At 39.5% G+C, this 19,128-nt stretch overlaps 1 protein-coding gene across 3 annotated transcripts in view; it reads left to right on the forward strand.

The window, feature by feature from the left end:
* The window catches only part of LOC149312839 (kynurenine/alpha-aminoadipate aminotransferase, mitochondrial-like), a 28,563-nt gene extending 16,884 nt beyond the window's left edge, over window positions 1-11,679 (forward strand). For 2 of the 3 annotated variants that reach the window (XM_089525484.1, XM_089525485.1), the window contains 8 exons: window positions 2,160-2,225; window positions 3,709-3,791; window positions 4,160-4,256; window positions 5,147-5,208; window positions 5,921-5,985; window positions 8,912-9,018; window positions 9,144-9,245; window positions 11,297-11,679. In XM_089525484.1, the coding sequence (XP_089381610.1) occupies window positions 2,160-2,225; window positions 3,709-3,791; window positions 4,160-4,256; window positions 5,147-5,208; window positions 5,921-5,985; window positions 8,912-9,018; window positions 9,144-9,245; window positions 11,297-11,338 (624 nt within the window). In that variant the 3' untranslated portion in view covers window positions 11,339-11,679. Of the gene's footprint in view, window positions 1-2,159; window positions 2,226-3,708; window positions 3,792-4,159; window positions 4,257-5,146; window positions 5,209-5,920; window positions 5,986-8,758; window positions 8,791-8,911; window positions 9,019-9,143; window positions 9,246-11,296 lie in introns of those variants that run through there. The other variant, XM_089525486.1, reaches the window with a different exon arrangement.
* The last annotated feature ends 7,449 nt before the right edge of the window (window positions 11,680-19,128 follow it).

Consider the following 19,128-nt stretch of genomic DNA (forward strand, 5'->3'; position numbering starts at 1 on the left):
GTGTTATTGGTGATTTTCCAAGTCACCCTTCCCAACAAATCCTGGCTGTACAGACCCTCAGAGCCAGAACATTCAGGGACAGCTAGATCTAAGCAGCAAAATTAGCCAGTGGCATAGGTAGGAATGCAGGTGGTGCAGCTGTCTTCACCTTTCTTCATACAGTCATAGCTGCCATCAGGGTCTCCCCTTCCTCTTGGATATGGGGCATGGGCCCACTTTTTCCTCCAGCTCCTACAGGCAGTTAAGTGTGGGGTTCACAGATGTTGGGGTGTGCAGCTGCATCCTCCTCCTCCTCGCCATGGGAACATTTACAGCCTCATGCTCCTTTTGAGGCCAGGAACAGCCACTGCAACCTCCTCTAGTAGGCTTATGTCATTGCCAGTGTATTGCTGGAAGTGGACAGCACTTTGCTTCTCAAATCAATGGAAATGATTGGGCAACCCCTGCATTTATATCTGTTGAAAATCCAAAGGGAAACAGTGATTTTCCAATCCATTATGATGAATAAGCCAATAGTATCGAGTCATGATTTTGAACACAACACCTAATTAACACTGGCAGATAAATATTGTATTAAGTGTGTTCATCTGCCTGTTTAAAGTGCTGAATAGTCTAATGCCAGGTTTTTCAAGGGCTATCTACAGCAAGGTTCAGAATACTGCATGGATATGAAGACCACACCCTTTCCAGCTCCTTTGGAGGGCTGATATTTGGGAGACCAAAAATGATGCCATGCAACTTGCTGGAGGTTGAGGATGTTTCAAGGTAGAGGGGCAAGATAATATTTTGCATTGTCTTCAAAGCATTCCCAACATATGGTGCTTTAGATTAAACCCATCACAGGTTTTTCTTGGCAAGATTTGTTCAGAGGGGTTTGGTTTCCTTTGAGTGTAAAGAAGTGTGACTTGCCCCAGGTCACCCAGTGGATTTCCATGGTCAAGTGGAGATCTGAGCCCTGGTCCAACACTCAAACCACTACCCCACATTTGCTCCTTTATTTAGCATTACCTGGCATTATTTAAGTTTTCCAGCCCAAAAACCTATGTTTCAGAAACAAAAAAGGTGTCTTGGGGGCATAAGTGGTAGTCCCAAGGGCCATACGTCCTCCATCAAAGGCTTCATGTATGCCTCACAATTCCCCTGCATTGCAGGCACTGCACATTTAAGAACCAGCCTGAGCCTTAAGATCAGCCTCAGAGGAGGAAAGAAGTATTAGATACCTAAGAGTGTTCTGGTATCCATCTTAATCGGGTATTGGCAGGCATTGCTGACAAGGTTTATGCTCTAGTTTCCTCACACTTGTATATCCTCACCTGAAATACTATAGTTTGGCACCCTCTCTGGTGGGCTTGATCCATTCTCTAAAGACTGCTTTCCCCCCACCCCCAGTTCTTATTGATCTAATTGTTGATTCCCTATGTGTGTTTGGGGCGGGGGGGATCTGATGTTATGTTTATTATGTCTGCTGAATTTTGTTTTTCGCATTTTTAATATATGCCAACTTTATGTGGTAGAAATGTTTTGGTCTGCTTTTGGTTGATGTACCTGTAGGATCAATACAAGTAGAATGAAAAAAAAAATTCTTTGGATTCAACCAAATGTAATTTTTAGCATAGAACAGGAATAATTTCCATATGGTTAACAGATCTAATTTTGAAACCTATGATTAAAACATCAATTAATTAAATGCATTCAGATATATTATTGTACAACATATTCAGCTCTAGCAAGCTTTCCGCCAGAGGAGTCTAAAAGCATATATAGGCTCAGTTTTTTCCATTTTTGTTATAGTTTAATCATTGTATTGTGTTTTAATACTATATTTTGATTTATTTATTTTTTTAGTCTCCCATATTATGAGGCAGTCATATAAATACAATACAGTGCAACACAATTAATTAATTAATTTCATTTACCGTATATACTCGACTATAAATCAACGTCATTTATAAGTCGAGGGCAAGTTTTGGAGTCAAGATTAAGGATTTTCATATGACCTGTGGATAAATCAAGTGTAAAACTTAGGGGCCTGCAACAGAGGATGTAAACAATGAAACAATGGGAAATAATGTCAAAGAACTTGGAAAATTGCTTCGTCGTTTACATCCTTTGTTGCTTTTTTATACATACATATATATGGGTATTTTTCTTTCTTTCAGCTTGCAAGGCAGTATGATTTGCTTGTAATAGAAGATGATCCATATTATTTTCTTCAGTTTAATAAGGTGAGTTCTTAGTTAGGTTCACTGATAATTATAGCTTTCTACATTAGAAAAGTATTTGCACAACTTTGCATTGTTCTGCTAGCACATTCATGATTGTCTTCTGAAATTGTCTCATTCTTTCTGCACAAAGTAGAAGTTTTCACTCTAACTGCTGTTCTCTGATCTACAAGTCTGAAAGAATATTACAGGCCTCTCTGATTTGTTCTAAAACACTAAAGTACTAGTTCTGTTCAGGGATGCATACTGCAACTTTAATTAATGTTTGGAGGGAAAGTGCAAATGAATATATTAGCTTTGCTTTGTTAGCTCTTCTTCTATAATGCGTATGTGTGAAATAAAAGGGAAACATGTGCCTCCCCAAAGGCTATTTTGATGGCCCTAGAGCAATGATTCCCACACTCTGGCCTTCCAGGTGTTTTGGACTTCAGCTTCCAAAATCCTAGACTATTGACCAAGATGGCTGAGACTTCTGGAAGCTGAAGTCCAAAACACTTGAAGGACCAGAATTTGGAAATCACTGCCCTAGAGCTAATCCTCTGCTTGCTTTTCTCTGACCCCCCAAAAAGTGAAGTGCCGTATCAAAGCTTCCAAGTCACCTTTTAAATAGGTCTTGCTCCGCCCTCCCTCCCCCACACTAACATTTTTAAAATTCACATTTTTCAAAGCTGAAAGTAAACTTCCATCCACTTGTGCTGGGGTATTCCTTCCCTACTCCCATGGCAAAATTCTGTGTGGCCCCTAGAAGGTCCCAGAGAGAGAAAATTAGCTCCATGACCCAGAACAGTTGCCCATCCCTGGTATGTGTAGAATAGTGGGTAGAGAGGAGCCTGTCTGTGTGAGGAAGGCACACCATACAAAAGTAACTTTTCTGTACTGAATGTCCAGAGTACATCAACCAAGGTGGGGGATTCTGGGAACTAGCATCAAAAAAATAATTTGGTGAGGAGGGGAGAAATTAGAGGAATGTAAGGCTATGCCTGTGTGAGTATGGCAGAGAAGTTACTTCTTGTTTTTACTAAACTACCAGGAACCCCAAACAGTATGGCCACCTCGCGGCTTGGGATTATCAGAGAGATATATTCCAAAAAGTAATGTTCCCAAATTCTGGAGAAGGATGTGTGAGATGATAGTGAAAGAAAAATCAGCAGAAGTGAATGAACTGCAATTCAGTTTGCTTCAATGTTCCTTATGTTCTCTTTCTGTTTCCCAGCATTCTCCATTGCTCTGATAGCACACATCTCTGTGTTCTCTTACAAAACACCATCCTTTGGGGAAAGATGTTGTTCTAGAGCTAGATGGAGAGAGTGTGTGGGAAAGGAACATCTGACAGAGAACCATACTGTTAAATGTTAACGATGGATATTGTGTGTACAATAGTTATTTAGAACTTCACTTTACCACAGCATATTTTGGGTCTCGATCTCTGTGGACTGAAATTCTTGCATTTACTTTTAATAATACATTTCTGTGTTCTTTCCTCAAGCCTTGGGCACCAACTTTTCTTTCAATGGACACTGATGGCCGAGTTATCAGGACTGACTCTTTCTCTAAGATCCTCTCTTCTGGGTAAAGTCGACTTCACATTTAGGATCCTGTAGTTAGAGCACAGAACTGGGAATACAGAGGTGTAGTTTCTGGATTTTAATTTCTGAATTACTGGTTCTGAAAAGCTGTTGATATAAATTTAACAACAAAAGAAAAAGAAAAGAGTGGATCTGTAGCTAGTGTTAGGCAGTTACTTTGCTCACACTTGTGTGGACTCCTTGGTTAGCTTTCATTTTATTGTCTTGTTTTTATCTTACTTCCTCTTTTCTCATTCTCTTCTGTTATTTCAAAGTAAATAGTAGAAGACAGGTCTGACAAAATGATGATGCTGAATTTTAAATATATACTAAGAAAATATTTATTTGTATTTAATCTTTGTTTTCACATAGGTTGAGAATTGGCTTTCTAACTGGACCGAAACCTCTAATTGACAGAGTTATTTTACATATACAGGTTTCTACAATGCATACCAGCACGTTTACTCAAGTAAGAGCCATCAAGTTTCCTGAAACAGATTTGTTGTCCAAAATTGTATGTGTTTGCCATGTAAGTTGTGGGCCCAGATTCACCTACATAGTTCTATTGAAAAAAGAAAAAATAGTTTATTGCTGTGCAGTCCCGCCTCATATCATAATTTTCATAAAAATTAATCATTTTCAGAATTTTGGGTAGGGATTTTCTGTGGAAATAAAAGGCACTATAAAGCTTTAAATACAGTGTATGACCTAAAGGAGGACCTAAATACCATAAAGGCACCAGATCCTGTCTGATGTTGGAAACTAAGCAGGGCCAAATCCTGATTAGTATTTGGATGGTAGACTGCCAACGAATACCAGGTGCTGTAGACTATATTTCAGAAAAAGAAGCTAGCAAAACCACCTCTGAATATTCTTTGCCTAAGAAAACCCTAGTAATTCATGGGGTACCATAAATTGACGATAACTTGAAGGTGCGCTTGCACACACACACACACACACACACACACAGCCCAAAGGTTTTTTTTAAGTCTTTACGATATTTGACTAAATTGCATATTGAATTACTGTATGAATTAGTTAAAAATACTGAACCTAATGGGGGAGGGGACTTTTAGTGTTTGGAAGTTGTTGTATTAATTAGGAACATCAGCTACCTCAAAATGGAATGGGGCAGCACACCTACCCACACAGCAAAATCAACAAGGTACCATTGGCGCACTCCTGTATATTGTACGTGAGAGTAAGCCCCACTGAACCTACCTCTGAGTTAACATGCATGGCTTGGAATACAGATACTTTCATGTTTATGACATTTGTGTCATAATAGTAACTATTAATAACTTTTAGTAACTATTTTGCCAATGAAAAAAATGTTTACTATATGCTTTATTTCTGTAGATTATGATAGCCCAGCTTCTTCAGCAGTGGGGACAAAAAGGTTTCCTGGACCATGTAGACAGGTAATAGATATCTATATAGATATAGATATATTTCATATACTTGCTACTGACATTTTTTTCCTTCTCATTATTGTAGTTGTACTGCTTCACATTTGTCATTTAAAAAAAAAAATCTAGGCCCTACTAAGGCTGGATCCACACTGCATAAATAATCCAGTTTGACACTACTTGACACCTCTTGAACTGTTGTGGCTCAATGCTATGGAATTCTGGGAACTGTAGTTTTGTGAGATACTTAGCCTTCTCTGTCAGAAAGCTCTGATGCCACAACAAACTACAATTTCCAGAATTCCATAGCATTGAGCTGTGGGGGTTAAAGTGGTGTCAAAACAAATCATTTCTGCAGCATGGATGCAACCTACCATTTTGTACTATTACATCTAACATCATTATTTGTATTAGATTGAGGATCGAAAAATCACACAGAGGCAAACAGATAGATGTTGGCTGCAGCAAGGAGAACATTTGTTACTTTGCGTGTTGAGCTATTACAGAGAGCTCTTAGCCCTCACTGAACTACAAAAATCAGAATGCAACAGGAGACAGCCAGAGCAGTAAAAGTGGAATAGCAGCACTATAAGAGTGTAGTGCGGTAATCTACTCTGTCTAACATTCAAACCACTATGCCACACTGGCTCCCCTTTTTCTACTACTAGAGTTTTAATGTTGCAGTCTTCTTGTTGATATTTTCCTCATTCTTTTTTTAATTCAGTGTGGTAGATTTCTACAAGCAACAACGAGACGTGATGCTCAGGGCAGCAGACAAGTGGCTAAAAGGTTGGCGATAGCTATAATGATTTGAACTATAAAGCAGTTATTTTTATTCCTTGGGATGAGGTTCTATGAAATACCATATTCTTCATATGAGTCTGCCTGAATTTTATGATATTCAGAAGAGGCCCTTCAGTGTCTCTCTCTCTCTCTCTCTCTCTCTCTCTCTCTCTCTCTCTCTCTCTCTCTCTTTCCCACACACGCACAATTAGTACCCTAGATCCTTTTCCATTGTCTTTCCAACCAAATGCAAATATATTTTTATTCAGATAGGTCTTGGGCATTTACGCTGAGAAGCAACTGAAGAGGATTTCACTAGCTGGGTGCTATATTTATTTTAATGTGTTTTAATTGTATTTTTAATTTGTCATAATGGTTTAATTATATTTTTCTGTTCATTTGGATGTTTGTGTTGTTAGCTTTCTTATGTGCACCGAATAACAGAAAAGTGTGTTATAAATAACAGCAATAAGAATAGATGAAGTACATCACCATGAGAAATACAGTACATTACCAGTGAGTGAGAACAATGTCGGGAGGTTTCCACATTTGTAGAAAATGTGTAAGAAGATAGGCACAGCAGGCAATCAGTCAATCAATCAATCTAGTGTTCAATTTCAATTATATCCTGCCCTTTCCCCCAGAATTAAGGCTTAAGTCAGTTTACAGTATTAGATTAGATAGAGATAAATAACATGTATAGACTAAGAGACAGAAGAGATGCTTGTTTACATCAAGGAGACAGAGTAAAACTTTATACAAAGTTATGTGACAGTTGTGCATTCATGAATTATAACACTGTGTAAACAAATGATAAATGCATAATTGTAATGTGCAGTGCACATCTCCATTTGTAATAGGGAGTGTGCATCTGTATGTACAGTGCACAGTCGCACTACATGTGCATGACATTGCATACACAACTCTGCTTCCACAACTTTGAACTATAAATACAAACTTCTCAACTGGACATAAATGTCCAGTAGGGGAATCTCTGCATGCATAAATCACTGACAAGCCATAACATAAAAAAGATTATTGTTAAAACATAATTTGGGACTTGTCTACAAGATTAAAATACTCTTCATTTTATTCTGTTCTATTCTTCCTTCCGCATGTGATTTTGAGGAGTTCAGCTTTTTGCAGGGGGTGGATGGATTCCTCAAATTTCACAGAAGCAGAAATCATGTTTTTTTGCCAGAGTATCCATGAGGCTGCACATTATTGAACATGTAGCTGTTCATCTGCTTTTCATGGAGTCACAAGGCTGTGCATTTTTGGCAGAGTGAGTGCAAAAAGATGCAAATTTGTGTAGGAAAGTGGAGACAACAAAGCACGGATGTGAATATATGAAAATCAACAGCAATTTGCATAACATGTAGACTAAACTTAAGCTATTTATAGAATTGAAGCTACTTAAACCCTGCAAAAAGCAAAAAACCAACAACAACCAAAGAAATAAATAATAAATAATAAAATAAAAAATTTATTTGTATACCGCCCTTCCATCGATCAGGGCGGTGAACAACACAATAACAATACAAAAACACCATAAAAATACAATACAGTCATATTAAAAACAAAATTAAAACACCATCAGCCGATCACCATTGTCATCGGGGGGGGAAGACCAGCTGGAACTTCATTCGGGGAATGCAGATTGAAATAAGAAGGTTTTTAGTTCCTTCTTAAACAGTAAATGCACTAGTCCCTCGGTATCCAAGGACTTGCCATTCATGGTTTTGATCATTTACAGATGCAAGCCCTCCCTCCTTCCCTCCCTTCTTCTTTCTCCTGGCACTGGGGCCGCCGAGGCCCCTAATCTATGCCAGCCGCATGGAGATTCACTTTCCCAGCAGTACTCGGAGCCTGGCATGCTCACATCCCACCCCTCCCCCTCCGCTGCAGCCAATGGGCGCGCAATACGTCAATTGGCTCTGATGGAGGGGGCAGGACATGCACACACTGGGCCCAACGCTGCTGGGAAATCAAGTCCCCATGTGGCCAATGTGGATTACAGGCCCTGGCAGCCCTAGCGCCGGGAGGGAAGAAGGAGAGAAGGGAGGGAGGAAGGAGTCCCATTTTTCGAACTGGGGCCCCGCCATTGGGGACAATGGGACTTGAATATTTGCGAAATATCGGATTCACCGGGGGGGTGGGAGCAGGAACGTATTCTCCCATGAATCTGGAAGAACCACTGTGTCCTTTTTCTTCAAAACAGTCATTTCCCCAAAACCAGTCAGAACAAAAGAGTATTCACCTGCCAATGAAAGGACAGTAAGGAAGGAGCCGATACAGTGAGCATACACCAAAAAATTTCTCTCATACATTCCCTGCAGAAATGCCTGTGACAGTTATAGGACACAATAAGGGCCTCCCTCAGAGCTCATAGGAAGATACAGACCTTCAGATTAAGTACTGGACATCATTATTTTGATGACCTCTACTCTCCAAAACTAAAGCTTTACAGTAAAATCAGATCCATGTGCATTTAGATTAAATTTCCAAAGACTTCAAATTTTTGTTATTTTATTTTGTTATTTATTGCAAACATTTATTTATCACTTTTCTCCCCACCAGGAAATATTATTTAAAATCAAAGTTATATACAGTGTTTAAAATCAGATTTAATTTTTTAAAAAAACAAGTTTTCAGTGAGATTTATCTTAGGTAAGTGTGTATTGGAATGTAGTAAATGAAACCCAACCATGTTACAGAAAAGCAGTTGTCTGTTACGTAGCCAGACGTCACTCATAAGTATCCTTCTATTGTCTTATAGCTAGGAAGACAAGAAGTGAATAACAACACTATGTAAGTTTAAACAGTGATTTGTGTTCAGTGCAGTTCTTCTAAAAGCTAGGTCTGGGTTGATTTAATGGTGGGGAGAGTGATGCTTATCTTTTTCATCTTGTTCCTCATTTCTTTCTCATAGACTTAGCAGACTGGCATATACCTGCTCCTGGAATGTTTCTATGGATTAAACTGAAGGGAGTTTCTGATACACAGGAGCTGATCATGAAAAAAGCTTTGGAAAAACAAGTAGGAAAAATATGTTGTAGGTGCTAGAATAAAACTAGGAGGGGTAATAATTATTTGACCATGTATAGTATTTCAAATAAAAATCTAAGTTGTCCATAAGTAAATTTAAAATGGTTCTTTTTTAGGTATTGCTGGTTCCTGGAAGAGCATTTAACATTAATAGTTCTGATCCCAGCTCTTATGTCAGAGCTTCCTTCTCACTGTCTTCTCCAAGCCAAATTGATCAGGTGAGTAGGTTTTGCTTTGCTTCCTGAAAACTATTTTGTCAGGCCTGGTATCATTAAATCTGTTATTCTATAACCAAGTTGAGAGCCAGCATGGTGTGGTGATTTGAGTATTAGATTACAACTTTGGAGAGCAGGGTTTCAGTTCCCACAGTGAAAATCCACTGGCTGACTTTGGGAAAGTCATACTTCCTCAGCTTAAGAGAAAGGCAAAGGCAAAATTTGCCCTCTGCCCAAATCTTGATAAGAAAAACCCATGATAGATGCATCTTGTTGTTGTGTGTCTTCAAGCCATTTCCAACCTACAGTGACCATAAAGTGAATCTATCACAGGGTTTTCTGAGGCTGAGAGTGTGCAACTTGCCCTAAGTCACCTTAGGGTTGTCATAAGTCAGAAACAACTTGATGGCACCCAACAGCAAATTGCCAGGTTAAAAACATTTGCTCTCAGTTTTCCAGTTGCTCTTCTTCTGCCATAGGAAATTAGTGTTACCACTTTTCAAAATCTCTGCTTCAAGTCATAGGCCTTTGCACATCTATATAAAATAATTTACCGTGCATGTGTGCAGTGTCTGGACAAATTTGCTGCAGTCTGGAGAAGTTTTAAAAGAAATTTTAATTGCTACTGATTATGTCCCATTGAACTCAGTGGGACATACTTATAGGTAGATAAATGTAAGATTACACTCTGTGGTGATCTTAGAGCCACTTTCTATGCTTTACTATATATCTTTTATCACATGTGGACCTGGCAGGAAGCTTCTTCTGTATATTGTGGAAGATTGTTAATGTTTACAGTTCCAGGTGTATATGTAAAATGTTTTGGTGATTCATTCTTCTTTTGTCCAGTGAGTTAATTTCAGAGTAAAACATTAAGGGCTCAATCCAATTAAATTCTTATGCAGCACCAGTACAGAGAGGATATTTCCCTCTGTCCCATTTCATAGGACATTTCAGGTTATGAAGTGAGGGGGTGCTCTAGATCGCAGATCAAAGTGCAGCCCTCTCAAAGTTGGACTGAAACTTCCACTAGCCCTAGCCATCAAACCCAACGGTGAGGAATGCTGGGAATTACAGCCCAACAACATCTTGATCACACTTTGCCCGTTCATACTTGAGGTCATGAGAAAATGTGCATGATGGAAGATACGTTGAGAGATAAACAATGCATAAACTAGGTGCTTGAGCTCATGTTGGCTGGAGAGATAGAATTAGCACTCTTTTACATGCTGGCCTTGTGCCCACACTTGACTGGCTTAAAACCTAATCTTCTTTGATTAATTTATTAATAATATATTTATCCTGCTGAAGAGCTCAGCACCTCTTCCTCAATAACTCTCCTCAACCCTGTAAAATAGAAAGCAACTGTCCCACTGGAGGTCTAGAAACCAACTCAGTGGGGATGTGAACCTAGAATCATAGAATCCTACAGCTGGAAGAGACCACAAGGTCAGTCCAGTACAGCTCCCTGCCAAGAAGAAATACACAGTCAGAGCATTCCTGACAGGTGGCCATCTGGCCTGAAAGTCTGCAAAGGAGACTCCACCACTCTCCAAGGGAGTATGTTGCACTGACAAATAGCTCTTACCATCAGGAATTTCTCCCTAATGTTTAGGTGGAATCTCTTGAATCCATTGCTCTGGGTCCTGTTCTCTGGAGCAGCGGAAAACAAACTTGCACCATCTTCAATATTACATCATTTCAAATGTTTAAACATGGCTGTCATGTCACCTCTTAACCTTATCTTCTCCAAGCTAAACATACCCAGCTCCTAAGCCATTCCTCATAGGGCATGCGTTCCAGGGTTTTCACCATTTTGATGGCCCTCCTCTGGACACGATCCAGCTTGTCCACATCCTTCTTGAATTGTGGTGCCCAGAACAGGACACAGTATTCTAAGTGTAGTCTAACCAAACCTGCATCTTAATCCAACACTATTGTAACCATTACAGCAACCTGGCTTCATTGTATTGTTGTAGTTCTTCTTGCTGCTGGTGGTGGTGGTGCTGCTGTTGCTATTATCACTCTGATGATGGTTGTTGTTGTTACTGCAGGGCTTCCAAAGACTGGCTGCACTCATCAGAGAAGCTGTATGATTTTATGGGTTGAAAATATTCAGAAGTTTTCAATAGCACTTGGATTTCCTACTGAGTTGACCACACTGTATAATGTACATATACTTTTTTTTTTCTCATACTGGTGTTTTTGATTTAAGTCTGTATATTAACATCCCTAAACAATGTGTTAATTAATATATGCAGAAAAGCATTTATTAAGTTGCTATGAGAGTTTTCCTTTCAGTGTGTAAGATGCCATCTGCTAGTAGTTTAATATCTTTCAGGCTTCATAGTGCTGCTGTGCTTCTCAGCTCTTTATTTGGGCTGCAGTTGAGAATTATGAACTGCAAAACAGGAATAAAATCAGATTGTAACATCCATCCCCTTTTAAATGTTTGTTATTATCTACTTTGCCTATTATTTTAATCAGAACTGCTCTAAGTTAACTGCATTCCATATTACTGCACTGATTTGACATTTTAAATGAAGATAAACTTTAACTAAAAGAAAACTATAAACTTGGCAGATTGGTGGCTGAGGTTTAGGAAAATATTTCTTTGATCATCAAAGGCATAATTTGGGGCTGGCTTCTCAGTTATGTTCAATTGTTTATTGTTGTCCCATTGAATCAATAAATGCTATCTTCAGCCTCTTGAATATAGAGGCCACAGCTGATTCCATAACCAGAAGTAGCTTCTGTGCCAAGAAAATGTTTTGGAATATGCACTCCTATAAACATATCCTTAGGAGTAAATGTCATTGGGCACAGTAGAGGGAGATATCCAGAAGTTGTGTTTAGCTAAAGAACAAAACCTTTCCTTTGACTCCTCCACTCTGGAGTCCTTTAGTCAGTCTTCCCCCAAATAAGCTGTGGAAGATATTGTCAAAGGAGGCACTGTGGGTGGGAGGCTGGATCCCTTCTCTAGTTGCTGCCAACCCATTCATTGGCAACTACCATTGCAGGCTTATTTCCAGATAAAGGATGTATAGTATTGCACTGTTAGATACCTTTATTTTAAAAAATTGCTTCTGTTGGCCATTGAACTACAGTTCTGAGAAACATTTAACTTTCTCTGGAGTTTATCAGACAAGGGAAATTGGCAGTATAATCCAATGGCAATCTGAATGCAATCATGGGGTTTAACGTTATTGTGTGATAACCCACTACACACAAATTCGGGCAATGGGAAGTCAGTCCAAGTGCAATCATGAGGTTTCACGTTATTGCATGATAGACTGCCACATGCAAATTCAGGCAATGGCATGCTATTTGGGGGCAATGGGGAGCCAGTTCGAATGCAATGAGCATTCACATAATTTCGCTAAACGTGAAGGCGTTGTGGCCCCACCTTCTTTTCATTCAAAATTAAGGGAAATTCCTCATGTGTGATAAACTCCTCTGTCAAGGAACTGGTGCCACAATAAACTAAAATTCCCAGGATTCCTTAGCACTCAGCCAGGACAGTTAAAGAGGTCTCAAACTGGATTATATCTACATTGTGTTTTGGACCTAAGACTACCAGGACTTTTCTGCCCTTTCCTCCCCACCCCATGGGATAACCACATAGTTCCAAAAGTACAGGTACTTATTTTCAAAAGGGTCTGTGATGCCATCAGATCTTTTCAAGGAATTAGTGTTTTTAATTGCATATTAACTAATAAGAATTGCTTATTAACTACAAAAAGAACAGAAGACCTTAGGCATATACGTGGCATGTTGGTTATCAAAGAACTGAGTAAGCTGAGTCATAACTGAAACTTGCTGTTCTGAAACCTTCAGTTAGAGAGTATACCTTCATTCTGTTTGATCAAAGATGAAAGAGATAATCAGAGGGAACTTTACTTTTTAAAAAAAATGACAGGAAAAAAACAAACCAGTCTCCTCCTCCCATTTTTAATCAACAATTAAAAGGGAGGGGATTTGTATTTCTCTGTCATTTTTTTTTAAAGTTAAATTCCCTCTGATTATCTCTTTCATCATTTTATAATAATTAAACCTCCTGAGCCATTTTGACCCCAACTGAGCTAAAAGAAGTCCTTAAAATATGAAGCCTTCATGATCCAAGGCCACACTACAGAATTAATACAGTTTGATACATTTTAACTGCCATGGCTCCATCCTATGGAATCATGGGATTTGTAGTTTGTTGAGGCACCAGAGCTCTCTGACAGAGAAGGCTAAATTTCTCACAAAACCACAGTTCCCATAATTCCCTAGCATTCAGCCATGGCAGTTAAAGCAGTCTCAAACTGCATCCATTCTGCAGTATAGATGCAACCCTTGTATTCTGCAGATGCCTTGGCTTGCAACTCCCATTCTTCCCATCAAGCATGGACCCTCTGTTATCCACCCTGGAGGATGTGTCCTGGAAGACACTAAAAAAAACAATTATTCAGGGGAATGTGTATCTAGCTCAAAGGCAGGGGCTTGGAGGTAGATAGCCCATGGGATCTTTTACCAGCTATACCAGATAAGACCGTTACAGAACTCCAGAGGCAAAGTTCCAAAATAATAACAAGACTTTATTGAAATAATAATAATAAAATTTATTTATATTTCCCGCTTCTCCCTTCGGATCGACACAACACACACACCACACTCACACACGCTCATACACATACACACTGCAGAGGGTAAAGGAATCAAGAAGGGCAAGGAAAGGACAAGAGTGAAGCACCCTCCATGGAAATACTACACCTGAACAGAACTTGTCTGCAAAAGCTGCATATCCTGGGAGAAATATAGGGCTCTGAGCTTTCTGCTGACAAAAAGGGGTTGGACAGCTGCAGAAGTGTTCAGTGAGACTGACCGAGAGAGTTTCTGTCAGCCATCCAAATTGAACCAAAGGATGGGGCAAAATAACCCGTTCTTTATACCCCAAATGCCCCTTGAGGGTAGATTGCAAGGTGTTTGAAAAGACCAAAAGATTCTGTTTGAATTTCTTTGAATTGGGTATGAAGGTGCTTTGATTTATTTTGAAGCTGCTTTGAGATCTTTTCCAAGGGGAGGGCATTGCGGTGTGAAAGGATGGCGATTTTCACACGGAGAGGCCCATTGCAAAAGATCTGTGCTATGTTCCTCACAAACCTTGCCTCCCTCAGCAGCGAGTCACCTGCTCCTTAGCATGTCCAGCAAAATGGCACCCCTTTGTAATTCCTTCCTGCTGTGCCTATGTGAGAGGGGTAGGCTATGATGATGCCTCTGCATTCAGGGTTTTTGAAGTGTCACCTAGCCTATATTTTCTGATATCAAAAGAGAAGTGGTGTATCGCCCCCATTGATTCTGTTTTCCCTTTAGTTCATGTCATATGTTCTTGAGCATCCATCCATTATTCTATTTTTAGTTTTAGATTTCTCTCTTGTCTAAATATGAATGGACAGTTTGTACTATTCTATGGCTTTCCCCAAGCATCCTTTTGGGGTAGGACTCTATTGCCAGTTTCTAACAAAATTATTTAAGACAAGAATAAAAAAGATGTGTTGGTACAGGCTGGCCTGCTGATACCAAGCTGTTGGTATTACAAAATAATATTTATAGTCACTAAGGGCTGAAACAGACAGCCTGAAAAGGGTAGATTGGGGCTGCTCTGGAGCTGATCATTCCAGAGCCACAACAATCACACACTGTGGCCCACATCCACCCTGGAGCCAGCCCAAATAGGAGCAGAAAAGATCCGCTCCTATTTAGGCTGGTAAAAAGCTGCCTTAAGCTGCCTGCCACAACCCCAGGGTGGCTTCTGGATGGTCCAGTGGTGTACGGTGTGTAAATGCCATGCCCCATAGCGTCCTGAAGCCGCCTCCAAGTCAATGGCTGGGCAGCTTCCAGGCATCTTGGGAGCATGCGGCATGTAAACACCATCCTCTCAATCCACCCGGAAGGCAGCTTAACTTGCCAGTCTGTTCCAGCCCTTAGTGTTACAGACATGATGGAAGATGTCTTTTTCAGTGTTTTATCATCTCTTTTATATTATTTATGATTTGAGGGGAAATGAATAGTCCTATAGTTGGGGGTGAAATGTCTTGAGGTGTTTCTACCATATACACAAGTTGTTTTATCACCTGGAAGCAAATTATACTAATGGTTACTGTGATCAGCAATTCAAGACTTTTGGTTTATTTGGGAAACGTCCCAAAGCTAGGCTATTGCTAGTATTTTTACATGCATGTACTAAATGAGATCTGAATCTAGATTACTGATGAACACATATGAACATATAGCATTATAATTTGGTGATTTCCAGCTTGATTGTTGCTATTAAATGTGATGCTATTAAATGTTGTTCCTGCAAAACTGAATTATCAAGTTCCATCTATTTAAGGCACACAAAATAATACAGCGATAAGCTCCAATTCAATCTTGTGCCATGGTTTTTAATGGGAACTCTGCGGAAAGTGGGTCAGATCTTCTCAAAATCATCATTCTTATGCCTTCATTGTATGCAGAACTTTGCAGAGGCCCACAGGCAAAAAGAGTAACTCCTCCTGCACTGGGAAGTTTGCAGTCTACATTTCAACAGCAGGAGGGGACAATAGATGTCAGATGAAAACAGAAAAAAAGAATAACAAAAAATGGAAAGGTCAATGTGAGGTGACAAATAAAAAGATCTTAAGAGTCATAGGACCTGATTTGACCATGGCTTAGCAACTTGCCAAAATATTTAATTCTACATATTAACAGTTTTCTTCAGATCCAGTGTACAATATTTTGCCCAGATTTTACTCCATTGACACCACATTAATGTATGAAAATGCAGAATCAAATTGTATTTATTAGCCACACGTTCCCTTGGCTGAATTCAAATCAGTATAAAAGGAGGCTCTTCCTATGTGCTTTTCCCCCCTTCCCTGATTGCATAAATCTATCAACTGACAGCCTTTCTTGGTTTTCTATCAATCTTACCACCCATCTTGCACTGTCATTGGATGGCTCTCCCGCCCAATCCCCTTCCCCTTTTCACTCCCAGTGTGTAAATGAGGGAATTTTAAATGTTTCCTGACCAAGGAGGGAAAAGAAAAAATATAATGTTTCTTCCTTTGCTGCCCTTTCCACTCCAAATCCTTAACTGAATTAAGATTGATGTGTACAGAACAAGCTCCTCTCTCTAGGTGTGATATTTGGCTGGTGCGGCTTTTCCTACCGCTCCCTGCTCCACCTTTCCAAGTGCTTCCAAAAGCCAGAACTTTTCAGAAACAGGCAGAATAACCTCTGGATTTTGATGTGAAACAGAAACAGACCTTTGATTTGAATCCATGTCTGTAGGAAAACAAGGGTTGGATTTGTTCCTTTGGCAGATTCAATGCAAAAAAGCAAAAAACAGCAAAATGCTTGCTGGATGGAGGATGCTACCCACCATTGTGCCCCATTCTCTGATGCCTCACCAATCTGGCAGGACACACTGCAAAAAATCAGGAAAAACAGTTTTTCCTGAAAATTGTGGAGTTAAAAATGAGTTTTTCTAAATCACATTAAAGCCTAAGAGAAGTATTTTTACTATGAAAATAGTTGTATGTTATGTGTTCCAACAGTACTGGAATCAAGAGAGGTACAGATATTTTGCTGGTGTGAATGCAGAACAACTTTTGCTGTGCCTCCAATTTACAACAGAAGATGATATGACTCAGGAGCTGAGATAGGGAATACTGAACTCTTAAGAGCCAGGTACTAAAATCTTCCTCATTCCCTTTCTTTGTTCAATGTCCCATAGCCATTGCATTATTTTTTATTTATATAAAGCCAAAGATACTCCACATACTTTTCAGTTCCACCATCTCGAACTGCAGCCCATCAGTTGTCTGTTTAGGTTATTCAAAGTTTCTGTTTGGTATCATTTTCAGCAGCAATCTGAATCTCTGTATAGTAGCAGTGAGAGAGGAGTTGGTTGACAGGAAGGAACTGGAAAATGGTTGTGGTGGAAAGTTTTCCAGAGTACAGGTGAACTGGTAAGCTAAAAAGGAATGAAGTCACATGAAAGTAGAGACTTAGGTCGTATCATGGCTTGCTCTTTACCTAGAAGAAAAAAAAACTCAGGCCAAGGAGGCAAGGCAATTAAAGGTGATATACTGCCAGGTGGGTTCTTATTAGTCCCTCATGTCACCAGAGTTAGTAACTGTAGTGCCACCTTTTAGGCATTCCACTGATGGTCTCCAAACACACCACAGATCTGGTTAACTATGTCTTTTGGCAAGGTCACAGTGGCAGATGGTACTACACCCCCCACACACACATGTACTACTTAAAATCATGCCCTCCATCAATTATTCAGTACAATCCAGTAATACTCCTATTATGTTCTGTGGGCCTTCCTCCCAGGTAAATGTGGGCTATAGCCTTCATGCTTGGGGCCACAAATGGGACACACATATTTTAACAAATTAATAATAAACACTGACAGCCATGTAGCCTCTTTTAGCCAAACATCATCAAACTTTAATAAGCAGATTGTTTCACTGGAGGAAGTGTTATCCATCACTGTTGTGTATATTGATGTTTATGTGGTATTATCCATTTGGATCTTGCAGTAATTTATTAATCATGTCAAAATTCTGATAGATAAATATTACCTGGGTGGTGTTTTTTATGCACAAGATCCAATTAAAAATGATTTACATTGGCTGTCCATATGAAAACAACTGTCCCAAGGAAGATATATTTCAGTGACATGTTTTCTATAGCTGTGTATTTTTTTCAAACAAGGAATTTGTTGCTACATAAAACATTGTTTTCATGTTATATGAAAAGAAACTAGTAATGCTATACTGCTGAAAACTCTAGGGTCTTAATGGATTGTTTTAACTTTTCCTGCTTTGTAGAACAATAGTTATCTCGGCGGCACAGCATAAGTAATCAATGGATAAGGGCCTTTTGGTAGGCAAGTTGTTCACTGCTTGTTTCTCATCACGCACCATCTCCAGACTGAATTTATATTGGCCCATTTCTTTCCATGTTACTTTCCTAAAATCAGAACAAATGAGAAACCCCACAAAACACAATTTATAAAATCAGAATGTCCATATTGACAATAAAGAATGAAACTTATGGAAATAATTAAGTCTTACCTTGCTGTACCATGTTGTAATCCCCTACCAGCAATCTAGGACTGCTTAGCACAGTGATGTCCAAACTCTGGCCCTCAGGTGTTATGAACTTCAGCTTCCAGAATCCCAGATCATTGGCCAAGAAGTCTGAGGCTTCTGGGAACTGAAGTCCAAAATACCTGGAGGGCCAGAGTTTGGACATCACTGACTTAGCCAGATACTTGCCCTCAAGTAATTGGTGGCTCCTATGTCATTAGGGTGATGAATCCATTCTGAAATATTTGGGGGCTACAAGCTGCCACAGAACCACTACCCCACTGACACTGGAACCACTAGCCACTATTTCCTGAACTAACTCCAGTGGGGCACAGGTAATGAATAACTAATTTCAGCAAAGTATGGATAGGGATATATATTCCACAAAGCGAAAAATCGCTCAAATGAGGGCAAATCTTTCAACATATCCTGTTCTGGATCCATGTTTATTTTTATGGAATTTGGGCACACTTCACTTTGCTTAGATTATGTTAATTATACAAAGGGATTTTGTAGCACCTTTGAGACTGTATTATCCATTTGGATCTTGCAGAAATTTGTTAAAATGTCAAAGCTCAAACCTGAGGAATTCTCTACACTGACAAAAAAAACCTGCTTCATGTTGCATTGCAGTGACCCTGTGAATGCTACACAGAACAAGATGAGATCAGTGTAACTAGTCATACGTTTTTCCCTGGCGAGCTCATTTCAGTGTAAGGAGGCAGTCTACATCTCCGATTCTTCACATTATTTTCAGC

The sequence above is a fragment of the Sceloporus occidentalis genome, unplaced genomic scaffold (assembly GCF_023333645.1).
Source record: "Sceloporus occidentalis isolate IW3139 unplaced genomic scaffold, rSceOcc1.0.p SCAF_5, whole genome shotgun sequence".
Lineage (NCBI taxonomy): Eukaryota > Metazoa > Chordata > Lepidosauria > Squamata > Phrynosomatidae > Sceloporus > Sceloporus occidentalis.